This window comes from Leptodactylus fuscus, chromosome 7 (assembly GCF_031893055.1).
Source record: "Leptodactylus fuscus isolate aLepFus1 chromosome 7, aLepFus1.hap2, whole genome shotgun sequence".
NCBI classification, from domain to species: domain Eukaryota; kingdom Metazoa; phylum Chordata; class Amphibia; order Anura; family Leptodactylidae; genus Leptodactylus; species Leptodactylus fuscus.
In genome coordinates, this window is record NC_134271.1 from 117,055,090 (window position 1) to 117,072,448 (window position 17,359).

Consider the following 17,359-nt stretch of genomic DNA (forward strand, 5'->3'; position numbering starts at 1 on the left):
TGTTCAGGTCCATCGGAGAGGTGGACCGCTAAAACAGCAGTTAAGCACAGAGCAGGGTGGACCCCATTGCTAAAATGGGTCCAGTTGGGTGTCCATCAAGCGTCCATCGTTTATATGATCTAAACATCATCCAGTCTGTCTGGGATTACATGAAGAAGCAGAAAGATTGAAGCAAGCCCACATCCACACAAGATCTGTACTTAGTTCTCCAGGATCTTCAAAACTGTACCAAGAATTGTACCAAGAAGAACAAAGACAAATGGTGGTCACACCAAATATTGATGGGATTTAGATTTTGCTTTTGTTCATTCACTTAATTTTGTTAAAGGGGTTGTCCAGGCAAAACAGGACATTACATTTATTCTTTAAAAAGGCCGGGGGGCAGTGAAAAAAACAAAACAAAAAAAACAACCATACTCACCTTTCCCCAATTCTCCAGTGCCTCTGAGCATGGTTTGGTCTTCTCAGTCCAGCGTTGACGTGCGGTGGAAAGTCTGTGTCGCCATGTTCTGACACCTGTAACTTTTCCATTTTTACAAGTATGGACCAGTGTATGGTGTCTAATTATGTGGGACAAGATGACGCTTTTACTGATAACATTTGGGGGAAGGTCTTATGGTTTGATCACTTTTTATTACATTTTTTTTAGGATGCAAAGTGTTAAAAGAAAAAATAAAAATCACCATTTGGCTATTTTGATTTTTCTCCCGCTACATTGTTCACCGTATGGGATAAATATTATAATAATTCGGACATTTTTGAGCGCAGGGATTCCTAACATGTTTGTTTAATTCTATGTGTGATTTTAGGGAAAGGGACGTGATTTGAACTCTTGTATTTTTTTTTTTTTTTTATATATAAAAACTTTTTGTTTTCTTTTATTTTATATTCAGACCTGTAGGGACCTTGAACCCTAAGGGGCTAATCGCTTATACTATTCACTGCAATGCTAATGTAAAATCCATACACTTCACTATGTAATAGAGCCATACTAATGACAAGTATGGGAGCCTTCAATAGGCTCCCGGCTGTCACGGCAATGAATCGCCACCCTCTGATGACAATCCAGAAGGCAGTGATCGGGGAAAAGATGGCGGCGCCAATGGTGCCTGTGCACTTTAGATGCCATTGTCGCATTTAACTGTGGCATCTAAAGTGTTAACAGCTGCAGTCGGTGTGGGGAAAATGTGGTTTTTCCCAATATGCAGTAGACAAAGGACAAATAGTGATAGGGAAATTAGAATTGTACAACAGAGAAATAGAAGACGCACCTAACCAGGTGTGTAATGGTTAAAGTGCTTGCATTACGTTTCATGGAACTGATGGCACCAGTATGCACTATAGATAGAAGACAAGACAGTGGAGGCAATGCAATGTTCTGCTGGAAACCTTCTGCCCTGGCATTCATATAGATGGTAATTTGACTTGTACCCACTAACCTTCACTATGTTACAGAGTGCACCCCTTCATGATCCTACCTAATGGCAGTGCTCTATGTCAGCAGGATATGCACTCTACCACACTGCACAAGTGCACAAGAATGGATTGACTAATGTGGCAATGAGTTCAATGACTTGGCTTACAAAATCAGCAAACCAGCTCCATAGAGTTTCCTGTTGTGTGGGATATGAAGGGACCCTACACAATATGAAATAGGTGATATTATCATTATGGATGACCATTATATCCCATATCAAATAACTTTTTGGGGTGGATTTATTAAAGTGGCCTAAAAGCAGAAGAGTTAGCCAATTTTTGGAACCAAGAAGAAATGAATTTATGATGTAGATGGAGCAATAACATCATTGCATGATTCCTGAGCAGTCAGATCTCACCTGCGCAGCTGCGCCCCTATATTATGGCTTTGGAATAGAGGCAGATTAGTATTTCTTTTTAGCTTTGGGAAGCATATTTTGGGGCCATATGTGGTTTACTAAAGGGTCTATGCTCTATTTGGGACACCATAAAGAGGGACTTTTTTTTTTTTTATGTAGATTTTTGGGCCCCACATAGAGCTTAAAATGTACATTTTTTCCCTATCAGCTTGTCTTTTTGGAATGTGGGATGGAAATCCATGCAAACACGGGGAGAACATACAAACTCCTTGCAGATGGTTTTTTTGCCCTTGGCGGGATTTGAACACCAGGACTCCAGCACTGCAAGGCTGCAGTTCTAACCACTGAGTCACCGTGTGGCCCCTCATAAAGAGGGACTTTGTGTGGACAATATGGAGTTAATATAAACGAACACTAATAGGGCATTATACTGGAGCAGAAGAGATACTTAGTAGAAGGGTGCTTGTATGTGGCATTTATTTTCGGGCTGGTCATGTAGCACTGTAACTTTCAGAAGCATTATGGCACTATTTTCAGGGGAACTGGGAACGTAGATGTGATTACAGGGGGTCATCAATATTAGATTGGTGAGTGTGCACACCCAGGACCCCCACTAATCCCATCCACGCATTGCAGAAAAATATCCACAGTGGACATGCTACGATTGCAAAAACTGTTGCGTTCTTGTAAATTGCAGCATGTAAATTATACCTATGGAAATGCCTCTATTTTCTTTTTTTTTTTTTTTTCCAGGGGAAAGCGCGAACGCAGTCCCCCACTACCACAAATTATGCAGTCGAGTTTCCCGCATTTGGGGAAATCGCAGGGGTCAGCACACAGAAATGCCGCTATTTTCTGTGAAAAGCGCTGCGGAAAAAAACGTGATGCGTTTCCGCTGTGGTTTTTCCTGCAGCGCTTTTTCGCTGTGGCCCGCTATGTGGGAACTTAGCCTTAAGAGTAGTAGTGTATATCCGAGACAATGGACATAGGATATGGGTAGTTTCCAGTAGGGTTGAGCCGATCTTGAGATTTCAGGATCGATTTTAAAATCCGATTTACGATCATTTCCCAGCCGATCACGATCGTGAAATTTGCTCGATTGCTGATGGGGATCCGACCTTTCCCGATTGCTCAACCCTAGTCAATGCTTTTCTATGGGAAAAGTCACTTTTAGGGTTGAGCCAATCTTGAGATTTCAAAATCCAATTTCCGATCATTTTCCAGTTGATCCTGATCGTGAAATTTGATCAATTGCCAATCTTTTCTGATCCCGATCGCTCAACCCTAGTTCCCAGTGGTACCGATAGTGTCAGAGTGGTAATGCTCCTTCAGTTTCTGGAAGATTCCTCACCAGTGATAAAGAATATTATTGTAAGATTTTTATCATTTATGGTGGTACACGCAAACATTTTACCATGTATGGGCACCTGCCACCATATTGCATTAGATAAGCACTGATTTTGCTATCCCTGCCATCTGCTTCCCCAGTGAGATAGATATGGTGCCCAAATATAAACAAGGGTGCTCCGGAAGAAATCGGCTGCCCGCTGCTGAGCACTTCCTCTTCGCCAACAGCCCGGGCCTAGGACACAATGGGACGTGTGATCAGGGGACAGAGAAAAGGTGCTGGCTCTGTTTTTAGAGCCCATGTAAAGCACAGGAAAGGCCCCGCTAAGCTCAGGGCTGTCGACTTCGCTGAAAGACATGGCTACATCAAGGGTATTGTAAAAGACATTATCCATGATCCTGGCCGTGGTGCTCCTCTTGCCAAGGTTGCCTTCCGTGATCCCTACAGGTTTAAGAAGAGGACTGAACTGTTCATTGCTGCTGAGGGAATCCACACCGGTCAATTTGTATACTGTGGAAAGAAAGCTCAGCTTAACATCGGCAATGTCCTCCCTGTTGGCACCATGCCTGAAGGAACCATTGTTTGTTGTGTAGAGGAGAAACCAGGCGATCGTGGCAAACTGGCCCGTGCATCTGGCAACTATGCCACAGTCATCTCCCACAATCCCGAGACTAAGAAAACCAGAGTGAAGTTGCCTTCTGGCTCTAAGAAGGTCATCTCTTCTGCAAACAGAGCAATTGTTGGAGTTGTTGCTGGAGGTGGACGTATTGACAAACCCATTCTGAAGGCAGGACGTGCTTACCACAAGTACAAGGCCAAGAGAAACTGCTGGCCACGTGTCCGTGGTGTGGCTATGAACCCTGTAGAACATCCCTTCGGTGGTGGTAACCATCAGCACATTGGTAAACCTTCAACCATCAGGAGAGATGCTCCAGCTGGTCGCAAAGTTGGTCTTATTGCTGCTCGTCGTACCGGTCGTCTGCGCGGCACAAAGACTGTGCAAGAAAAGGAGAACTAATAATTCAGGCATAATTTACATAATAAACTGTTCAAAAAAAATATATATATATAAACAAGGGCAGCATAATCCCTATGCTACAAGAGGTGCGCCTGATTTAGGGGGAAGCTTGCCCATCCACTGGCGGGCCACACTGGATTGTAAGCCAGTTCATTGCTAGAATACATTTCATGTATCATTTACGCCAGAAAAAGTGTTGTTGTAAAAGTCAATTTTTTTTGTTTTTGTTTTTGCATTAGATGGATGCCTTTCATGTATGGAAAATACACTTTTGGTGAAGACATCTTGATCCAAGGTTTTTATACGGATTCCAGATTTGGAGTCGGGAAGGAGCAATTGTTATCATAGGTGTTTTGCCCTCTACACTGTAGGGTTATGGGTTGGGCGTGATGTACCTGTGACTTCATCCAACCTACCATTGTATATGTCTGTTTCTTTATAAGATAAGATAAGATAATCCTTTAATAGTCCCACAATGGGACTTATATATTTTTATATGATTTAATTGCATTTATTAGTTTATGTATTTTCTCTTCCATTCTACATTTATCTATTCTATAGGAAGCTAACGTCAGATTATTAGTTACCGTATATATTGGCGATATAATAATGTAGCACTGCTGTGTACTCAGCCTGTCAAGCCGATATTTCTAGGCGGCCTAAGGTAAAATTGTAAATGTACCAGGAATGGCTGCCGCCCCTGCACCCAACTTTCTCTAGTTAATGGGGCCCCTGAACAGTGTCACTTCTCAGATGATTAACACCTCCCCCACCCTTGCTGTTTTATTACACATTAACACAGGCTCCCGAGCGGCAGGAACAGATTCAGACAATTACAATCAAGTCAGGGCACACGCCTGCCCCGGCCGTGCGAACATGAGCGGGGTACTGATGAGACACTTATTTCATCCCCTCCTCCATTTTCCCTTTCCCATTGCACATTATAAATGTATCATGTCATTGCCAGGAAGGACCTAGATGCAGGCAGCCTCACAAGTGTAAGGAAAATTCCAAGGAAAGGCTGCCGATGTAGCAGAGCTGAGTTTGCTATTGCTCATTCTCGTAGAACTGCGGATAAAACTACATCAATAAGCTATAATAATAATTGTAATATATATAGTCGCCAATGTATCCTCCTAAACATTGCGGCTGTAAACACCTTGGACAGATATCCATAAGTCCATAAAAGCTTACTATCTAAAGATGAGTATGCAATGACGCTTTCAGCTCTGCTACATCTGTATCTATCTGGGAAGTACTGAACTTTTTTTTTTTTCAGGAAGGGCCTCCAGTTTATGTAATTCTTCCCTCTCTCTCTGCAAATACATGAAACCTGATTAAAAATAGTGTTGATAATAATTAATGTGTCCGTAAACATTGTTGATTGCATTTACCATATGAAATGTAGTTAAATTGCATTGTGAATGCATCCAATAACCGCATTACAGATGCATGTGTTTAATGGCTGACACTAAATGCTGGAAGGCACATAGGAGGTAATTTGCAAAATCAGCTTTGGTCCCTCCACTTCGCGACTCGTGCAGGTGTTCGTACACTGGCTTTATGAAGCAAGATGGAGGAATTTGTGGAGAAGTAGAAACGTGCGCTCTCTGGTCCTGGATAAACATACGGATCATTTCTGAATGGGGCAAGTAAAAATCCACGTGCTCGTTTCAGAAACAGCCCCATTCAGAGGCACGGAACTGGATAGCAATGTAAGAAATTTCTGCAACAAATCTACCATGTGTGAATATACTCTTATACAAACAGTTGTGGGTATGGTAGACAGAAATACATCTGCACAGTGTAATATACAGGGACAAGGAATATAAATGGCACATATGTGCGTGTACAGTATCCATCTACCTCCTATCTATTGATCGATCTTTTATGTTATATCTATCTATCTCTATGTAATATCTATCTACCTATCTATCTATCTATGATCTATCTATCTATCTATCTATCTATCTATCTATCTATCTAATCATCTATCTATCTAATCATCTATCTATCTATCTATCTATCTCCTATCTATCTAATCATCTATCTATCTAATCATCTATCTATCTATCTATCTATCTATCTATCTATCTATCTATCTATCTATCTAGGAACATACATCACATAGACTGTACATAGAGGTGCTCACTTCTAGAACACCATTGTCTCCTGCATCTAAAATATATCTAATATGTATCTTATATCTATCTCATGTCTACTCTGTTACATATCTGTCTCACATCTACTATATAGATCTACTTATATAATATTTTTATCACTCTATCACACAACTAATATTAATATCATATCTATCTAATAATATTTACATATATCTATCTCATGTCTATGCCATCTAATTAATCTGCATGTCATATCTACTTTCTATATCTACCCAATTACCTGTCCATCTAATATACCTATATAAATACTGCTCTCATATCTATCTTTATATCATATCCATCTATCTAATATGTATCTCATCCAATCTATATGTCTAACTATCTATGTAATATTGCTACTTCTATTAAAGTTAAGTATTTATAAAGCTGCTTTCTAAGAATGGATTATGCTATTGATATATAGAGGCATATCCAGAAACTTTGGTGACCTCCTGTAAAACCATAGCTGGGATCCAGAGTCATAAACAGCCACTTTAACTGGAGACAAGATGGAGTTCTCTATTGCCACCTACTGGTCACATGTGATAACACATCAATAACTTGGCCAGAAACCTGTTTGGAAGATTTTATAATAATTTATCTTAAGGCACATGTATATTGCAAGGTGAGTGGAGTCATGTACGTACGTCACACACATCTTGCTTATGGTAGATATATTGATTCAAAGGGAACCAAATCACCACTGCAAGAAGCGGGGTTACACAGAATTTATACGGCATATTAAAAACTTTATCATGGGTCCCCATGGACCTGGCATGGTCACTTTACTAATTGTGCCAAGATTGTTACATGAGTCCTCCAAGATTTCATATTAAATGGGCTCTATCACTAGATTTACATGTTATGAGCTAAAGATACGCCTGAATAACCTTTAAAAAGACTGTTCAGGTGCTATTAGTTTGTAAAAAGACCCCCCCCCTCCCCGTTTTTGTTTCTTACCTTGGAAATCGATATGCAAATGAGCTGGATCATGCACGGTGGGCGTTCCGTGCACCCTTTAGCATCATAGCTTCTGGACGCCCACCAGAGCGCTACTGCTCATGCTCCAGCACCAATGTCTCTCTCGCAATGTCCTCTACTGGAAAATGACGCTGGAGGGAGCGCTACTGCGCATGATTTCAATAGAATGGAGGTGGTGAATTAGCAGGAAGAGGGGGGCTTGGAGGCACAAGGAAGAGCGGTCTGTGTCCAGAAGCTATGACACTAAGGGGTGCACGGAACGCCCACCGTGCACGATCCATCTCATTTGCATATCGATTTTCACAGTAAGAAACAAAAACAGGGGGTCTTTTTACAAACTAATGGCAGCACCTGAATAGCCTTATTATATTCAGGAATAGCTTTAGCTCATAACTAGAGATGAGTGAGTAGTACTCGATCGAGTAGGTATTCGCTGCATGGAGAAGACTTCTCGGAGGATCCAGCCCGACCCTCACTCTTGGACTTGGTAAGTATAATTTGATCGAACGTTGCCTACCCCTGAAACGAGCATTTTCCCCCCATAGACTATAATAGGCTTTGATATTCGATTCAAGTTATTGAATATTGAGGGGCTACTCGAAACAAATCTCGAATCTCAAACATTTTACTGTTCGCTCATCTCTACTCATAACATGTATATCTAGTGATAGAGCCCCTTTAATGAATGACACCCCACTCCAAGTCCTGTGTTGTCTCAGGATCCAGGCTGTCCTTGTCTTCTGCATTCAGGTCTCATTCCATATTCCAGGTGAGGGGCAATGGGCCAGAAACATTGCATCACATATAGAAGACTGACTGCTTAGTATGGGAGGAAGCGCATGGCATAGAAATTGTGGGGCCTCATAGCAAAAACCACATTTAGGCCCCCCTTTCCAAGAAAAGCAGGTAAAAAGATTTAAAAAAAAATAGAAAAATAATTTATTTCCTTTTGATATTTTAAGCAAATCTGCTTGAAGAATAAAAAAATAAATGAAAGCTTTGCAGCAATTCCAATTGTGTGTATTTATCATCCTATAGAGTCAAGATAATGTAACACTTCCAGTTACGGATTTCTCCTTCATTTGACTGCGTACTGACCTATTGCAATTTTTTTTAAATGAAGGGGTTAATGATACCTTGGCAGAGTAGGGCGCATGTCTAACAGACTGTATCATAAATCTCAGTAAACAGAGCATGGGGGGAGGATTTAGGATACTTGGCCTGGCAGACATCAATAGATATCAGAGTGAGGAGCTGGACCTGCTGGCCCCCCTTCATCCATGGGGCCTATCACAATTGTCTGCTCTGGTAGGATCCAAGTGTTGGTATATAATATATATTAACGTATATAATAAAGTGAAGCTCAAAAATTGTACTGTCCGCTGTTAACTAATATACAACAAGGGTGCTTCAGGAGAAATGGCACATGAAGAAGCTGCTAGAGAATAATCACTGATCTGATGAAGGGGTGCATCTTTGTTAGACGCATGTGAACCCCGAAACGCGTTATCTGTTTGTAATAAAAGTCTGGTGTAATGAACACCAAGGCGCATCAGCCCTGGGTATTGAGAGCCTCTGGCTCTACTTGGTTCCCAATTGTCACTTTGTTCCCAATTGTCCCTGTTCGCAAGCCTATTTGAATAGTCCAAGCTCCATACCCTATTGGGCCAAGCAAGCCTTCCCAAGATTTGAGGAAAATGAAGGGCAGACTGGCTGAATCCTAATAAGCAGAAGGAGCGCAATCTCTTCCCTGTTGCTATCCTCCCCTAATCCATACAACAAGGGCGTTAGGTCAAGAATTTGCACCCACAAAGAAGTCTAGAGAGCGCTGCTGGGTGACTTGAGGCCCTATATCTGTATACAGAGCGTACTCTTGGCTACGTATGTAGGACCGCATTGGTTGTGCATGTATTCACGTACAGTAAGTGCTTATGTTTGAGAATGCTGATGGGCCTGTCGAGTTGTGTGGGGTGTCTGCTCAATGGGCTTTTCATATTCTTTGGGGGAGGTTGAGCTTTCAGATGCTGATCATGTTTTCGTAGGGAGAGCACTGAGGACTCTTTTGAGAGAGAGCGCGGAGAGTGAGAATGCTGCTGGCGACAAGAGTGTTGTTAGCAGAAGAGCAGTTTAGATAAATTCAAGGTTTTTTTTTTCTGCTGATCACAAACATGCAGCTTTCCACCTGAAACCCTAGCACCCTGCTGGGCTTTAATCCAGCCCAATTCACCCAGCCGCACTGGAAGTGCTGTACTTCCACTCTCAATACGCTGATTGCCCTCGCTCTGAATGCCACCACCTGCAAGAAAGGCTGCTTTCTATTCCCTCCGCTCTTCTTGAGTAGGAAGTAAAAGATGATAATTTATGGCAAACATTAATTAATTGTTTATAAGATGACTTTTTCTCACTGACTCCCAACCCCACCATCCGTCCTATATTCCAGCGTCCAGGCTGAGATCTGGGCTTAACCCCTTCAGAACCACAGTAACTTCTTCTGCAATGTCCTATTACTCTGCAAATCTTTATTTCTTGGCACAACCACGTGGAAGGTGCAATAACAAGGGCGACAGTTCTGGATCTTGCGCTTGCTTCTGGATATATTCACAGAGCTCATGTTTTTATCATTACCGCCGATTATGCTAAAAGGAGTCATTTTACAGTGAATGAGGCTTGGAAAAAGGGAGAGGAGGGGTTGGAAAAAGCGCTTAAATGTGAGCAGATATACATGAGTGCTGCCTCCCTGTATGCTGTATATATAGGGGATCACTCGCACTGTAACCTACTGTATCCAGGGCTGAAACCTGAGCTTAAGAGCCTTAGGCCTCATGCACATGTCTGCAGTGTAAGGCTCTTCCAAAGAGGTTTTCCGGTGCTCTATGCTGCACCAATTTTTTTTGGCGTACAAGGCAGAAAAAGTTGCGATTTTTTGCTCAAAATGTGGTGTTGTGCAAACAATTGCAACCTTTTTAAACTATGTCACTTTCCTAAAAAGGGGCATTACAGGGGGCAACACGGTGGCTCAGTGGTTAGCATTGCAGCCTTGCAGCTCTGGAGTCCTGGGTTCGAATCCCGCCAGGAACAACATCTGCAAGTAGTTTGCATGTTGTCGCCGTGTTTGCGTGGATTTCCTCCCACACTACAAAGACATACTGATAGGAAAAAAAAGTACATTGTGATCCCTATATGGGGTTCACAATCTACATTAAAAACAAAAGGCATTACAATGGTATGTAGGGGTTTGTGATAGTATAGCGATTAATATAAATTATGTCCTAGAATGAGTCGCAATTGGATTTCAGTTGCCCTAGGGAATAATGTGCATTCATAAAATTGGTTAATCCTATTTGAAAATACATAGTAAAATACTCCCCTAGTGTCCTGCATACAGTATAATGCCCCATAGTGGCCTCCATAATATGAAGCTCCCACACGCAGTTTAATACCCCTTTATGGTTTCAACACAGTAAAATCCCTGTTTAGTGGATTCACACAATGTAATACCTTCTTAGTCTTCCCCACACAGAAGCCTTGTCATATAAAAAGTATTACTCACATAACCTAGTTCCCCTACAGAAGGACCCTTCAATATGGCTTGGAGTGACGGCGCGATGACATCATCGCATAGAACCTGCGTGCAGTAAAAAGTACACAGCATGAATCACACATCACTCCCTCAGCCCCCTGCGATGAGGTGGCATGGTGCCAAGGGTTCATGTGGCAGCCAGGAGGCCAATCAAAGGCTTCCTAGTTCCTTGGTCTAAAGCTAGGTTCACACTAGCGTTCACTATACGTTTGGGGTTTCCATCCCCAAACCCGCTCAAAATATGAGGAGAGAAAAGTCCTGCAAGCTGTACTTTTCTCTCCGTGTTTTTTTTTTTTTGCATTACAGTCAACGGGGTCCACGGGGTTTCCACGGGTATCGCTATTTAAGCAGGATAGCTTTCCGTTTTTTGGGTTCCTAAGAAGACACACAGTGATGTCACTGTGAAGAAGAATAACTGTTGGCTGAACAAGCATTCGGCTAATAAAGGTGTGCGGCCAGCAGTATAAAACTGTAATAATCTATTATCGCATGGTAGTGATAGATTTCATTTATTTTCAACTTGGTCATAGAAGTGAAATGGCAAATTAATGGTATGCGGACAACTTGGTTAGAAAAAGCCATTATTCTAGAATACAACATTTATCTAAAATTGTAGGGAATACCTTGCCCTGTCTTGACTCTAGACATCAGAGATAGACTTATACTAGTTGCCTTTGGATAGTAGAAGTGTCTCCAGATACTAAGACACTGTCATGTCTTACAGTAGGGCATCCAGAAGAGCATTAGTGTTACTAGTATAGCGATTAATAAAAATTATCTCCTAGAATGAGTCACAATTGGATTTCAATTGCGGGAAACTAAGTAAACTCTGCGGGAAACTAAGTAAACATGAAAAGCAGTCATAGTCATGGATGGCTAACTCAAAAAAATTCAGATTTGGCTGCACCTGAATTTTTTGGAAAATTCGTAATGAACCTGGCTCGTAGAAGTAATATCTAGCATGTGCAAACACAGCAGATAACAGGTAATGCAAGGAAATTGGTACATACCTATAGATGATGAGTGCATGGTGATAACAATGGATGATGGTAGTGACAGTCAGGTTATAGACCGATGATAAATAAACCAACCCGAACTCCCTCCCTAAATCTTTCCTTATATTTATCCTCACACTAGACTCACTAGACCTAGACCTAACACCAGACGCCTCTGTCCCTCACTGTCCCTAAAGATTGCTTTAGTTGAGATGCAATGGAAAATTACAGCAATAGCAGAAATTGGCTGATAACAGCGAGTTGAAGAACAAGATATTTTAAACCAGCACAGCATTGTGAGATGGAGACAGTCCCCCAAACATCCTCACCATAGCCAGTCGCAAGGCCAGATAGGCTTTGCTGAATTTGGGCATCTGAATTATCACTACCACAAACTATACAGAAAATAAAAGCTTTAGTAACTGAAACCAAACCAGAACCTACAATTAACTTACTGGGTAGATCAGAATCAGGAAAATAATTGTTCAGGCAAAGGGTCAAAACCAGGAGATGTCATCAGAGGGAGAATCAAGAGAAAAAAAACGAAATCCAACAGAAAGCCGAGGGTCAAATCCGAAAGGGCACGTCAATGGCAGAATTAGTAGGCAAATGAACAACCAGATAACAAGCTGAAGGTCTGTATGAAATAATGCAATACACATGATCAGAATCACAGCCAAACTAGTAAACAAACTTAGCAAGCATCTGGGGCAGGAGGGAGGGGCTGATATATATGTCTTCTCAGCTGCTAATTGGAGAAGCCCAGGGGACTGCTGAAACCGTAGAAGTTTGCCAGATTGACACAGTAACCATACAGATATAGCAGATCAATTGAAAATTCTAACAAAGATATCCCAAATGAAAACTCTAATCTGTAAGGGAGCCTTCATACGGAGTATATGTGCGTGTCATATTGAAAGCAATAGGGAAAAAAGACTTCCATTGATTTCAATGGGTAGCGCTCATACGCCGGCACCCATTCAAGTCAATGGGAGCGGGCTTTTACGTGCTCATTCTGAATGAGTTTTACGTTCAGAATGAGCAGAGCGTATACTCAGTGTGAAGGCTATAATACTGACCCCAACGCAAACAACTAGCAGCAGGGACCTGGAGCATTAACAAGCAGAACAAAACACAGACGCAAGACAAGACAATTTAAAGAGAGAGAAAACTAACCAAAACTAGGAGTCTCAGACTAGACTAGAACAAACCACAATAACAAAGCAGAAGAAAAAACAAACAAACAAAAAACAACAGAGTAAGCAAGATACTACAATATACAAGAATACCTGAAACCCAAAGACAGCTATGCTACATCTGGCAGAGAACTGATGAAGCCAGGAAATAGTTAACCTGCTCATAGGCTATGAGTAAAGGACTTTAAGAAATCTGGTCCTGAAACGCGTCAGCTTTTCTTGCCACGTTCCTGCTATGAAATGGTGATGTAATATCCATGATTTTTTATTCTATATAGTAAAAGTTACGTTTTATGAAAGTGTCAAAGTATGAAATAGGTGTCATTTCCGATCACGTTTCGTTCCAGCAAGCAAGGCACGTGACTTTGAACCCTCCATCTGCATGCGCGATACGATGGTCGCTGCCTCAGGCTTAGAGAAAGACTTTGAACCCAAGCACGATACCACGATGGTCGCTGCCTCAGGCTTAGAATTAGTTTGCTGTTCGTGAGTGTCCATGAAAATAGAGGAGGAGGAGGATCAAGCTGTAGTGTTGGAGAAGGACATGAAACAACGATTGGACGAGGAACTGTCCAAAATGGGAGGGAATGCTGCCAAAAAACAGTATTTGCTCAAGCCAAACTACTTACCAAAAGTTAATCAATGATGCCCAAAAAGCCAAAATGACTACTAAGAAAGAACCCAGGGACTATTGGTTACTGAATCGCTATGATGTGATGACTGAGGAAACAAAAGTAAACTAATTTATCCTGTTAAAGAAGGCGTCAGTCCTATCCAGTATTACGTCACGCACTCCGAGTTATTTCACGTACTTCATGAAGTTCATTTGGCTATTGGACACAGAGGACGTGATGAGAGAATGTTGAAAGAACTTTCGACCAAATACAAAACACTGTTACACGTCATGATATTGAACTGCACATCCACCTTTGGGAACCCTTCTTGCCAGAAAAAAACACCAGCAGAAAGGCACTCTCATTCTATTTTTGTTTTTTTATACTAAATAGCATTTGTCATTCTATAGAATGCCTAGGCAAAGTACGTAACGATTCTCACATTTCATACATTGCCTAAAATCACAGGGGATTCTATAGAATGACTTTTTTTTTTTTTTTACATTTTTTACATTCCAAAAATGAATTGCTTGATCCTTAGTGCAATATTCTTCATTATACATTAATGCCTGTGTGTATTAGATTAAGGAAACTAGGAAGCCACTGTTTGGCACCCTGGATGTATATCAACTCCTTTGCAAAATGCAATCTCATCGCAGGAGGCCAAAGGGGTGATAGAAGGGAATGACACTAGCTGGGATTGCTACTGATCACAGCATGTGAAGGGTTAAGTTCCAATTCCTGCAGTTAGTCCTGGGTCCTTCCTGCAACAAATAGTCAGAACCCGGAAGCAATACATCAGGTATAGCTCCAGCTACCACTCTGTGCTGTACTATTGAGTGATGATAACTATATGCTCAAAACTGGAGTGGGTCTAATTTAAACTTGAAATTTTAAACTGGCACGAATGTTGAATAAAACTACCAATACTTTATTGAGATATTTTTAAAAACATATATATAGTGATAACACACGTGAAAACATTGATTCCTACTGATGATTAAACTCAGTCCAAACTACATATCGATTTGAGATTGGAGGAATCACTGACACAAATCTTTGTCCTATGTGACTAATTATAGCCACACAGAATCTTGATACAGAAACACTCAATTATAAGCATTAAAATATTGAGCATCCATCAGCAACCTATATACGAGCTAAAATTAGCCCATTCATATTGAGACTGTAACAATAGTGATGTAGGAGAGACCTAGGCTTGAGATTGTGTGTTCTAAGGCCGGTTAACCCACACTCCCACACCCTTTCAATTCCAGCTTAAATATAAAATTGGAGAGTTGCTTATGGGTAGATACCCTAAGTCCTAATTAGATATATGGACATAGTATCTATGATAACGCCCTATGCATTCACTGTTGGTGCTCAAAAAATATTAGCCATAACACAGTTGATGCCTGTGGCTTTCTGTTATGGCCTGCTGATTATACCCTATTGTCAGGGGCCAGGTAGAGACAACCTCTTTTATTACGTCTCTATCCCTACAATTACAACCAAGGGTGTGACCTGCTATAGTCTGCTCGCATTAATAAGATAGACTGCAGCCCCATAGAACTAACACATAACCCATTGGTTACTACTTATGTTATTTCTCTCTACGCGTTTCTTCTAGCATAATCTACATACTAGAGTCATCAGGAGAGTATTTGAGTAGATAATTAATTTTAGACCCCAAGATCAGAGGATGCGGTTAAAACCGCAGTTCTCGGCGCCCTGATGGTGGATGCCGATACTTGATGTTAAGCCAGCGAGCGCTTCAACAGAGCTCTATATATATGTGCACTGTTCATGCCGCCAACCAATCATAGGCTCTCGGAGGTGGAGGCGTCACGGCAAGTTCCGCCCCCAGCTGCTGATTGGCTAAGCCTCCGATTGGAACTACGTATAAGCCGCATCGCTGTGACCCCACGTGCGGCCGTAGGTAAGTATATAGAGATGATTTCAGAATGCAATTATGTATCCGTCCTATTTCCCACACCACTTTATAAGGTATCTCTATTGTAACCAATTATAGACACCAACTCCATAAAGTCCCATATTAGTTCATTCAGGATGTGTGCATACAAACATGACCGCTTTAGCGGTACATGTTTAGCGGTATATAATACGATACAGTGGCTAAAGATTCGCTGTACTAGATAGCTACCATTATTGATGTTAGGAAATCGCCGAAACCCTAATTTGCACAGAGCCACATCAATGTGCGGTATATGCTAAAAAACCGCATCAGTATGAACATGCCCCACCAACTTTATATATACAAACTACTTGATCAATCAAAAGAGGAGAGATCACACTATTGTTGTCCTTGTATTGTAGGACATGTCCCTGAATGTAAACAACTAACTGAGAGCAGCCCTCTGTTAAATATTATATATTTACAATATTCTCTAGCAGACATGGGGTTAACACTCTACTGACATCATAGTCTTATATTTTGGGTGCATGGGTGCGGTTAGAGTAGACCATTTTAGAAATCTCCTTACATAGCTACAAGATGGAAGGTAACACCCACTCTCATGAATATAAATGAGGAAGAAATACACATGTCTGGGTCTGTCTTTGGGAAGACCAGGGGAAGACCAGGAGGTCTGTCTTTGGGAACACCAGGGTGGGTGGTCCAGGCAGATGGACATCCATGGACGTCGTAACCAGCCCAAGTCCACCAACCAGATGACAAGCATGAACCAAGCTGTAACTACAAGATATCCAGATGATTTAACTTCTCTGAAGATGTAAGCTATTGACAATTGACTGATATTTGTGTTATTTGGACATTTTCCCTGTTCCTGTGTTTTCCTTCAAGATATTAATAAACCTCTACACTGATTTATAACAAGCTGACTTCTTCCTATCGTGGACAAGGCCAGGTCCGGATATTTAACAGTGGACACAAGTCTCACCGGCAAATACAAGATATTTAACAGTGGCGAGCCAGCCTTCCTCCGTTAATTCATGGCTATTTAACAGTGGCGAGCCAGCACGGTCGGTTTTTTTTCCTGTTTTTCTTGTTCCGTTCACTTGCAATTAAGGGGGAAGAGAGGAGTATTTTGCAAGTTGTATGAATTGCAAGATTCAGGAAGACTTCGAAAAGAACTTATATTGGTGAGATACAGATGACTGTTGTACGTGTTATATGATACGGAAGCCTGTGTGAGGAAAGCCTGTGAGGAAATACAGAAGGACCACAAGTGCCAGACGTACTGAGACGTTCTGATGACAGGGACCAGCTGTTCCAAGGACAAGCTAAAGGTGAAGCTTTCTACAGTGGTGAGTAAAGATTTTACTTTTAAAGTATGGAAAAATTAGAGTCATTGTCTAAAAAGTGTAACTGTGAGTATAAAGTTTTGCCTAGTGACAGTATAGAGAGTATATGGCAAGATTTGTATACACAATGTGAGCAGGCAAATTCTAAGATTGAAAATAGAATTTGTTCTACAAAAGAGAAGCAGGTATTTAGGAATATTGCTTCTTTGGTAAAGATTTTTAATGACGTGGTAACAGAGAAGAAATTAAGCAATAGTATGCATAAATCTGTTCAGACAGATAATGAGAAATCTCAATATGTTGACAAAGAGCACCACGTGGCAGTAATGGCCATAGATGGTGAGG

The 17,359-nt window shown here is 41.3% G+C and overlaps 1 protein-coding gene across 1 annotated transcript; it reads left to right on the forward strand.

Moving 5' to 3' along the window:
* Positions 1-3,377: 3,377 nt before the first annotated feature.
* Positions 3,378-4,259, forward strand: LOC142214100 (large ribosomal subunit protein uL2). Its single transcript, XM_075282850.1, has one exon. The coding sequence runs from the start codon at positions 3,428-3,430 to the stop codon at positions 4,199-4,201; it is 774 nt and encodes a 257-aa protein (XP_075138951.1). The 5' UTR covers positions 3,378-3,427; the 3' UTR covers positions 4,202-4,259.
* The last annotated feature ends 13,100 nt before the right edge of the window (positions 4,260-17,359 follow it).

Coding starts and splice junctions, on each gene's coding strand:
- LOC142214100 (XM_075282850.1), top strand. CDS start 3,428: ATGGGACGTGTGATCAGGGGACAGAGAAAAGGTGCTGGCTCTGTTTTT.